This window comes from Pterocles gutturalis, unplaced genomic scaffold (genome assembly GCF_000699245.1).
Source record: "Pterocles gutturalis isolate BGI_N339 unplaced genomic scaffold, ASM69924v1 scaffold21691, whole genome shotgun sequence".
NCBI lineage: Eukaryota > Metazoa > Chordata > Aves > Pterocliformes > Pteroclidae > Pterocles > Pterocles gutturalis.
The window spans coordinates 21,031-31,640 of NW_010100962.1; the positions used below are offsets into that span (position 1 = coordinate 21,031).

A 10,610-nucleotide genomic window follows, 5' to 3' on the forward strand; every position below is an offset into this window, starting at 1 on the left:
GGGACTGACATGTACGCTCCGGCGGCTGCCAAAGCAGCGCCTAGCTTCCCGATGAATTAGATCGATCTCCTCTGCAGCAATACGCTGGAAGAGCCGCGGGAGCGGGGAAGACGGGCGATATTTCCTTGAGCAGAAATCCCCGGGCTGTGCAACAGAATGGAGGGGCAGGATTTGGGTTATGAAACTCCAGGGCAGCGCAAACGCAGCCCGGTGCAAACGCCTGTATTGCGCTTCAGCGAACTGCTTTCCTTAAGGTGGTTTTTGTGATCCTGTTGCTAGGATTAAGCCTTTTGCATTGCAGCATGGAGAGTCTTTTGTTTGAGTTAAATTCAGACCTCTTGATATGTCACCTGACAGTCTTGTGGTTTTGGATGAATATGGCTCATTGCTATTATTAACCTGAGTTGGCAGCCGGGCACAACAGGAGTTTAGAGGGATTTTGAAAAGTGGAACTGCTCGGGGGACAAAGATGCTTCCCAGGTACGGTCGCTGCACAGTTCTTGAGATTATTTTAATTATCTGAAAGCTTAATATTTTCACTGTGATCAAAGTATCTCTCTTCCAGAAATGTGACACTTTTAGAGATTTTTTTTTTTTTTTTTTTACGATTCTTACAATTGTATGTTAAGTGGCACTAATGTATTTTTACGCCTGAATTGGTTCTATCTGTTAAAATTTTGGAAAGGGAAGTGGAGTCTACTTGAACAGTGTAAAACGTTGTGTTCAATGCTAGTGAATTTAACTGGGAGGAACGGTGTCTTGTTTGTGTGTGTTTTTTATTAAAAGAGGTATTTCAGAAGGGCACCACAGAGCCTGTGTGTGTGTATGTTTGCATGCATCTATGTGCTTAAATCGGCTAAAAGCTGAACAGGTACTTTTTGAAAGGATATACATGAAGTAGTCCCAAAAATAGTCTATGAAATTACTAATTGTAAATTCTGAAGCTGTGTAAATGGTAAAGTTACTCACCATGCTAGACGTCTTTAACAAAACCTTCCAGCCTACTGATTTTCAGTATCGCACTCCAGATTATGATGAATGTGTTGACTAGACTGCACCTAACCTGTACATATTACGTGTTTTTCTTGTGGAAAGGCATCTGGCTCGTGTGTTGGACTTTACAGTATAAATTAGGTACCTTAATGAGAGCCAAGTGACTTGGTAGAAGGGAGAAAAAAAATGAAAACAAACTAAAGTCAGCTTCATCTACAGTTAAAGAATCGGACAGAGCCAAGGACCTTGGAAGCCAAGTGAAGTTTAGGTCCAAGTTTATGATACTGAGTATGAAATGTCTGGCTGGGTGAATATGTACCTCCTGTACAAAATGTGCTTAGTGTAAGCAGCAGAAGTTTCCTGGAGCTCAAGCAGTGCTGCTATTCAAGGTGAGGATTGCTAAGCTGGTAAATGAATGAGGCGGATTTATCGATGTAGCGTGGAGCTGACCTCTACGGCGCTGCAGTGCCCGTGGATGTGCCACCCTCCTTCTAGACATGAAAAGGGGGTGGCTTGGGTTTTTGTTTATTTAAAGAAACATTATTTCCTTGTGATAAACCTTAAAAACGTAACTGCTACAAGCAGTCACCCATCGTGAGTGGTTGTCCCTGAGATGATCCCCCATCTATCAGTTCTTCCAAGCTTCCCAGAATACAAGTCCTTTGGCTTTTGTGAAAACCCAGCTGAGGTCGGTGGTAGATGGCAGCGTCACCAGGGTGCTGGGCAAACTCCTTTGCAGTCGATTGTCACGGGCTCCCTCCGTGGCTTTGGTCAAGTCACCAGCACTGATTTTCTCTGCAGAATCAGCAGGCATTGACCACAACAGTCGCACAACCCTGAAGTGACCTCAACTCTTGTAAAGACAATTATGTTGCAAAATTTTCTCTAAGTGTAGGCCCTGTGGTTTTTCTGCTTCAGGGACCTTCTTCCTCCTCACAGCCTCGTGATCGTATTGTGTCACCAGCATTGACATGGAATCTCTCACTGAAAACGCCAACTTTGCGAATCAGCGATGCAGCCTGGAGCATCCTCATCACGGGAATGCTCATAAAGTTCTGTTGTATCTTCTCAAAGCCAAAAGAAAAAAATCCATTAATCGATAATAATAACGTGCAGAGGAGTTTGGGCAGGAGAAGGGAATCCCTTGTTGGAAAAAGCATCTCAGTCAGGGGTGAGAGGTGTGTGGTACGATGGTTGGGCTAGGCAAGGACCATTTGCCTTCTGCTTCCGTTCACCTTCCCTGTCACAAAGCAGGATCCTCCATGCCGCTAGGTTTATGTGGACAGGTGAGTGTACTTTGATGTGATGTACATCTTTGTGGAAAGCAGAGATAATCTGCATCTGAAATATCCCAGTGCACCCAGTGGGATAGTCTCATATTTACAACATCAGCTCTTCAGGAGAGGGACAGGCTCTCTGTCCAGCGCTGGTGTAGGAGTTGGCTGGGTCTAAGCGCCACCGTTACAACAATAAGACATGAAGAGGATCATCTGCAGGAGTTGGAGATAAGCCCTGGGGATCCCTGTGCCTCTGTTCTGATGCTCATCTAACAGGGGCGAAGGAAGACGTTTCCTTCCGTGCGGAGCCCACGGGGCAAGGTGGAGCTGCCGTCTGCTCAGCCCGGGCTGTGCCTGGCAGCCTTTTAAAAAGGTGCTAGCATGGAAAACACGCAGAACAGATAAGCTAGCATCAACTATAAATACCATTTGCGTAGATGCATTTAAAAATAGTTGGAAGTGATTCATCACCAGGCAGTTTTTATAACTATGGGTAACATGATGTAGGAAAACAATAGTTTGACTGATAGTTTCAACTTACTTTTTCAATGATTAATCATATTCTGGTTTTGAGCAACTGTACTTTTTTAGCAAGCTGTTTTGCAGTTCCCTACCTGCTTCATATCTTGATCAGTTTGCTTCAGTTGCTTTTCTTTAAGACTTCTGAAATATCTGTGTTAATTATTGGAAAGTAATTGGATGCTACCTAAGCCATGTTAGTATGAAATTGTTTTAAAAGTAAAGTCTTACACAGGAGGAAAAATAGTATTCAACGAGACACTTAATGTGATGAAGAAGTGCTGTTCGTGTTGTAGTGGAAACAAGGAAGGAATGTACTTGCTTTCAATTGCAGGGAAAAATCTTGTATTTTAATTGGTGGAGTGATAACGAAGGATTTCTGCATCTGTTGTTCAAGCTATTAAAACGTGCACAGGGTGTAGTCATACCAGTTTAGAGCCATTCACTTGCCTCTTGCTGAGAAATGTCTATGGCAGTAATAAGCTCCAGGAGTTAGATGAGAAAATCTCTCCTTGGAGAGAATTTGGAGTTCTTGATTGCCATGCAACTGGCAGTAGAGATGTCGGGACGCGTGGAATGGATCTGTAAATGTAAAGTATAAATAATACTCCTGGTGCTTGAATGTAAAAAAGGCAGGAAAGCAAGTGGGGTGAAAAAGCAGGAAGAGCTGAACACTACTAGGGCTTCAGTGTGAACGTCCATGGAAATACCATTTTTCAGGCCCTGATTTAATTATTTTTACTTCCTAATAATTTCATCATTATTCTTGTGGAAGTTTGCCTTTCTGTCCCAGACAATTCCTTTCCTTTGTGTTTTTTGCTTCCATTAGCAGCCAAGCAGGGCGTTGGACCAGGTGCCCTCCCGAGGTCCCTTCCAATCCCACCCAGTCTGTGGTTGTGGGAGATCTGCTGTTACGTGATTTGTTTCTCGAGTATCCCACACAGCATTTATCCATCCATGATTTCTACCTCATCGTGTAGGTAGAAACCTATCTATTCATGTAGGTATTTCTGAGCATCTCATTCTAGAGGAATTACTAGTGGACATTTCCAGAGGACTGGTGTCCTGCTCAGAAATAGTTGTTTGATGTTCCTCTTGGTTGATGCGTGAACACAGCACCTGTCAAAGTCACAGAGGCTTCCACTGGTGAAAAGATTGTTGGGGTTTTCTTGGTGTTTCTGCTTATGTTTGTTTCTTCTGGGTTTGGTTTTATTTTTTTCTCTTTAAATATAGTCAATTTCAAGGAAAGATCTAAGCGTGGTAGATAGGTCACCCAGGAAAACGTCCTCATTAGGAGAACCCTCATTTCCCGAGAAGGTGGGAGATGGAGACTCACCTTTCGTTAACGTTACTAGAACTTCTCATTCAACGTCTCCTGGTTTTCCTGTAAGAATCTCAAGAAAACGTCATTTAAATGTCAAAGTTCGTTTCCATTTATAAACAGAACTAATTATATTCTGAAGATGTAGGTCAGTTTTCATCTGCCTGGAGAGCAGCACTGGAGTATTGCCCTGGTATATTTGTTCTGAGCAGGTGCCCTGCACACAGGAATTTGTGTGTTTCTGGGGATAATCTATCCAGATATCAAGCTTAACAGTACTTTAAAGCTGCTAACGCCAACAGCGAAGCTATTTGGTGTCCCGCTTCCTCCAGAAAAATGTGCCTGGCTGGGAGTTTGGGGGGTGAGGCGGAGGTGCCAGCCTGCCTCTGTTTACTGTCTGTCTACGGGAACTTTCCCCCAGCTCTTCTAAAAGTTTCTTCTGGTTTGGGAAGTGGCCCGCTATTGCCAGGGAATGTTTTTGCAAGGCTGAAATGTGCTTAAGGACTCTGTTATGTAACAGAGATAACGCTTCTTTGGAATTACCACAAATTATGGTGGATAATATCTACTAACTGCTTGTCTAGAGAAAGTTAAAATGTCATGTGAAGAAGCTGAGAAGTAAACAAGCTCTTGTTACCTTGATCAAATGTGTTTCCGAATACAGCAAGAGTTTTATATTTAGCTTTCTCTCCTCTTAGTGTGTAATCTGCTCTTGGAGCTTTTTATAAGTAGACTTTCCTAAGATCTGGAACAGCTCCTGCCCTTCTTTGCCAGTAATTTCAAAGTCAAATATCAAACGTACTAGGTAATGGAAGAGACGCTTTTGTCAGAGTGTGAAGGAAATTCGGCTGCGTTGCGAGGGTGGAGCAAGCGATAGTACCTTTTTGGCAAGCAGCTAGTGGTTATTGTCACACACTGTGGCCTGTCTGGAAACAAAATGAGTTTCCAGACTTCTGCTGATTTCACTTAAATCAAAGGAGCTGGTTCCTCCAGGAGGGCAGGTGACCCGGTGGTCTCCCTTCCCTCCCCACCTCTGGCTGAAGTCAGGCTCTTCCATGAAACAGCTCCAGTGCCTTGGAGCCTCTCAGTTGATAACACTCTCTGAATATGCATCAAACAATATGGATTTTGTTTTCTTACATTTTCTGAGATGCAAGATGGGGCTCGCTAGCAGAGACCCCGATAAGTGCAAGCCCTGCTCTGAGTTTGTCCCTGTGCTTGGGTGTTGCTCAGTGTGCTCTTCGTGCGGGCACGTCCCTCTGTGGCCAAAGCTTGGCTTTGGGTGAGCTAACAGAGAGGGTGTGAGGATCTTTGTCCCCAAACCTAGACATCAGGTTATTTCAGTTTCAAATTGCTCAAGCTTTTTTCTTGTAATAAGTTGCTTTTGACATTTGTTGCACACTACCTTCTCTGCAGCTTCTGTTTTTCTCTCCTCTTGCTAAATGGTGAGGCTGAGCGGATTAGGAAATTGATTTCCTCTCTCCAGAGACCTTGTAACTGTGTGTCTTGGTGCTTAGTTTCACCTCGTTGGGACTACACGAGTTGTAAAGACTGTGAATTGTATCGGACAGTCTTAAAAACTTCTGATCGGCAACCATGGCTTTGGTGATCAAAGAGTTTCTCTGCTGGGACCTATCATAGACGTTGCGGGGTCAGAAATTGTCATGAGCCTACTGATGCCATTGAAAGCATGGGCACAGAGAAGGAAACCTTGTGGTTGGTGAATTAGAGGAGAGTAAAACTTACCATAGTCTTGGAGTCTAGCGTGCCAGGTTTGTTTTAATCCATATTGTCATTTATGGGTGTCTTTTTGCTGAAATAAATGTACAGCTGCTTCTTGTGAACTGGGAGCCTGCATCCTTCCTTAATGGCTGGAAAGTTCCAGGGCCTCGTGTCTCACTTCTCGGCGTGTCATGCTAACGCTGCTTGCCTAAAAGCCAAGGATAAGGAGGATAGAATTTCACTTGATCTAGGAAATGGCTCGTAACTGGCTGAAAGGTGAATCCTGTTGGCTTTGTGGATAGAGCAGGTGTCTTGTTTCCTATCTTCCAAGAACTGAGAGGGCATCGGTGAAAATGGATTCCAAAGACCATGGGCAACAATGCTTGCTGGGCTTTGAAGCCATGGCTAGATTTTTAAAATGGAAATTCAAGTTGATGGCTACAGAGCAACCATGAAGTCAAGGTTATGCACTGGGAGTCAAGCCCAGGCCCTGCAAGTTCTCCCTTTGCAGACCTCCTCTGAAGTCGGTGGCACCAGGTAAGGCAGAGGCTCAGGAAAGCTCCTTCCCTTGTTCCTGGCTGCAAACACGGTTTGGGAATCGCTGTTAGAGGAGGACTGCTGGGGGTGGTTTGCTGACCCACGCAGCAGCCTGGCCTTCAATCAGCGTGGCTTAAGTGGAGATTATTTCTAAGACTGATGTCGGGAGGACTTGAGTATATAGTCAGGACCAGGCTACACGTGTCTCTGTTCCCCAGCATCACAGCATAGGTATTAGTGTGAATGTTGTAGTTTGTAATACTGCAGTTGGTTCTGTACACCTATGTTACTGCAGTGTTTGTGAAACCCAATGAGAGGTAGGAAAGGTACTTTGTGTTTTTTCAGCCATGGAGTTCAGTGCTTTGCCACCCCATGGGGCTGAAAACCCATGAGTGCAAATGCAGAAAATCATTACTTAAGAGAGAGGCTAATGTGACTATACCTGCTTTTGAATTGTGAATGCTTCCAAGCTACTGCTTGCAGTGAGGAGGGACTCGGTTTTTTGTCTTTAAACGCAAGAGCTAAGTTCTTCTGTGACTTAAATTTCAAAAAAGATGGAACTTGAAGAAAGCATTAAATCTCACAAGACAGGACACGAGCTAGGAATGCTGCACACATCATTGTATTATGGTTGTAGAGGATTGATGCCATTTCTGCCAGTGTAATTTGGCTACTTGCAAGTGTAAGGGGAAGAAAAAACCAAAAGGCATAGTTCTGGCTAGAGGATCGAAGGGTTTGATGAAGTCGCATTGCATTTACTGGATTTTATGTTTTAATAAAGTTGGATATACAGATAATGTAGAAAGAACAGTGTAATAAAGAGTTGTGGTAATTGATCTTTCTGCTCTTTTATTTTTTAATTACAGCTGGCCTTTGCCGGAGTTTGACCCAAGTCAGATCCGACTGATTGTGTATCAGGACTGTGAAAGAAGGGGACGGAATGTCTTGTTTGACTCCAGTGCTAAAAGAAAAATAGAGGATGTTTCGGTGTCGGTGAGTATTTTACTAATTTACATACTGATAGTCTATATTTTTTTAAATGGTAAGATTGATAAATCACAAATGTTCTGTTTTATTCACATGAGCATTTAAGCGTTGGTTATATGCAAGGCTATATTTAAATGCCTGTTAAGTTGCAAATTTTTCAGGCTTCAATGATTTCACTCTTAACATCTTTAAATACTGCAGTGATCTCTCTATTCCTGGGCTCGTTTATTTTCTGCTCTTTCAGAGAGAAGGATCCCTTCCTGGGACTGCAGCAGGCAATGCTGGGGGGCTGAGGCAGGGCATAAACTGATACCTATGGATGTGCTTTTATGCCATGGTGGGGTCTGCATTCTTAATCAGAAGGTCCTCCCAGTCTTGCGTCCTCTTGTGTCCTCTTTGGTTAGCTTTTGCCAGTTGTTTCTCTGCTTTGCTGACAGTTTTTTCACACCCAGTTACTTGAAAACTTTTCCTCTGCTTTTCCTTTTGGCATGGTCTGCGTGGTAATCTATTAATTGAAACTGTAATGGATGGAGTCAGATGAGGATGCTTCCTTCTAAGGGCTCTGGCCAGAAGATTAATTTCTAGCCACAGTGCTGTTGTAAGTGGTTGTGTGAGGTTGGACAACTTACTTTGCTGCTTTGAACTTCCTTTTCACCATCTCTAAAACCATTTGCAGACCATTTTAAGCTCTGAAAGCAGAAAGCACTGTGTGAACTGAAATTTATGATCCCAGTTGCTTCTACCCGTAGGACCTGCTAACTTCTGCCAGCAGGAGTACACACAATAACGTGTTTCCCCCAAGCCCTGGTTTTCATCTTGGGTATTGGAGTACAGCCAGAAGATTCTTCATCCAGCTTTTTAAACTCTTCTGGCCTATTGCTGAGTGCTGCCGGCCTGATGCTTCTCATCCTGGTCCCGAGGGCTTCCCGTGTCCACGTCTCCTAACCCCTGGGAGTCAGTTTGTGTCTCGTCAGGCACTTAAGATCCAGGCTTGTCCATCACTTACTCTAGCACTTTCATAGCCATGAATCAAGATCCCAGTTTCGTAATTCTCTTTGAAAATTAGTGAAGTAAAGCAAGTTTCACAAATGTTGAACAAAATGTATTTTTAATTTTAACTTGTTAGAGTGGCTTTACAAGTTCCTGTTCTTCTGGGCGTTCTTGCCAGGAAAACAGGGATTAAAGACGAGATCTTTAGAAGTGGTTTATTGGTACGAATTGCTGGCTATGCGTATTACTATTACTTCATTAATTATAAAGTATTACTTCATTAATAAAATAGATGTACAGTATAAATCCTCTTGCCATATTCCAATTGATTTATTGGAAGCCTAAAACCTCTTTAAGGCAGAAGTGTACTGGCACGGTGAACTTGCAGACTTCACTGTTTTGGTTTCTTTCAGAAAGATCATTGACTCTGGCAGCTCAACAGCAGCAGAATAAACGGCTGATATGAAGCTAGTAGGGTTCCATATCCATCTCTCTTTTATTTTTCTTTGCTAAGGGGGAAGGGGCAGGGTAATAGCTGTATCCACCATTGCTATGACATGAGTACGTGAGACTGGTGGAGGAAGACTGTTCCCAGGGTGTCTGAAATGCCCAGTACTCATCACTAGTAACTTGATATATTTCTTCTTTTTTGTGGTATTAGGAGGCTTTGAAAGCGAATCTGTTGAAACATTTGCTTGCTATGGTATCTGCCCTCTGCAGCACTCAGATAATGCCATGTCAGGCGAAACTTTCCTCGTAAAACAAAACTTTGCAATAGCAGAAACATGATGCAGGTAAAAACGTGCAGAAGAGTCCCCGGCTTGGCTTGCTGCGAGCGTGGTACAGGCTTGTACAGTTAGCACTGCGTACTGGCCATTTTCAGGGAATTGCATTGTTTATTTTTCTCGCTCTTTATCATGATTTTTCATTAACGAAGACACACCCTGCCTATACAAAGCCAGATCTTGGCTCCAAGCACATTCCAAGGCACTCTTGCCCTTTTGCAGCAAGATGTGTGTGGGCTGGGCACTCTCCCTTCTCAAAGGGTATCTGTTCACCACCCCGCAAAAGAAAACACTTTCTGCATCTCTCTCTCCCACCCCCCCTCCTATTTCCTAACGTGATTTGTACCTCTGGATTTACAAATATAACACTAGTGAGGAGATTTGCAAGAGTGCCTAGCAGCGGCCAGACTTCGGGTTGAAGTCTAATCAGTCTAATGCCGAGAACCAAGAGGGTTTCATTTTGCTTATGTTGCTGTGCTCTTCAGTTCCCATTTTCTGTTGCTTATGAGATGTGAAAGCAATTATAATTTAAGAGTTGTATGCCTGCAGCGAGGCGAGATCTACTTTGCTCTGTTTTATATATCTAATCTCTACATATGTCAGGAGTTGTGTGCGGAGGGCCAAGGTTGAACATGGCTCAGTCATTTGAATTCTATAGGGGAAGGTAGGGTTATAAAATCTAAGGAGTGTCAGAGAAAACTTTTCCAGACACAGATGTTTCAAGAAATAAAAGAGTAGGCTCTGACTTTTTGATGAGTCAAAACTGCAGAGTTTGTGCTCACACCACGCTGGCCTCTAATTATTAAAGCATTACTAGGTTCATATTATCCATGAGGGAAATGTGACTATAACACAAATAAGGATTTTTTGTTTTCATTGGATATTTGATCAGCCTCTTCATGCCTTCAATAAAGCTAAATATCAGGTAAACAAAAAATTTTGGGAGAGTGTTGAACAGAGACCAACAGAAGGCAGCTAAGAGCTTGCAGTACGGCCATTAAAATATTTTAATTGCGCAGGAAAAGTGATGTTTTCCTCGGGTCTTGCTCGAGTTGAACTTGGCGAACAGAGCCGAGCAGCAGTCTGGTGACTTGGAGGGCTGGCGGCTGCTGCACCGGGAATGTTGGCCGCAGGCTGTGCCAGGCGTTCCCAGCGAGGCCAGGCGGAGATCCGCCTCGGGCAGCTGTGGGCGCTGGGCACGGGGGGCAGGCGGAGAGATTCCCCTTTGTGAGTCCTATACCTTTTTTGGTGCTGAGCAGGAGAGGTTCTTCCCTGGCTTTCTGAGGATGGGCTGTTGATCAGCCGGGGTCTGTACGCAGAGCTGAAAGGTCGATGCCTTGCGAGCATCAGAAAACTGGGCAACTCCCCTGCCTGGGTTCTGCCAGGGTATCCCAGGAGAGGGTGGCTGTCCTTTCCAGCCCTGGGACACTAGGTCATGAGCAAATCATGGATCACAGACTGGTTTGGGTTGGAAAGGAC

At 43.9% G+C, this 10,610-nt stretch overlaps 1 protein-coding gene across 1 annotated transcript in view; it reads left to right on the forward strand.

The window, feature by feature from the left end:
* The first annotated feature begins 469 nt into the window (after window positions 1-469).
* FNIP1 (folliculin interacting protein 1) overlaps window positions 470-10,610 on the forward strand; it is a 42,330-nt gene continuing 32,189 nt past the window's right edge. Inside the window, exons 1-2 of the mRNA XM_010081740.1 lie at window positions 470-480; window positions 7,236-7,362. Of these exons, the coding sequence (XP_010080042.1) occupies window positions 470-480; window positions 7,236-7,362 (138 nt within the window). The remainder of the gene's footprint in view (window positions 481-7,235; window positions 7,363-10,610) is intronic.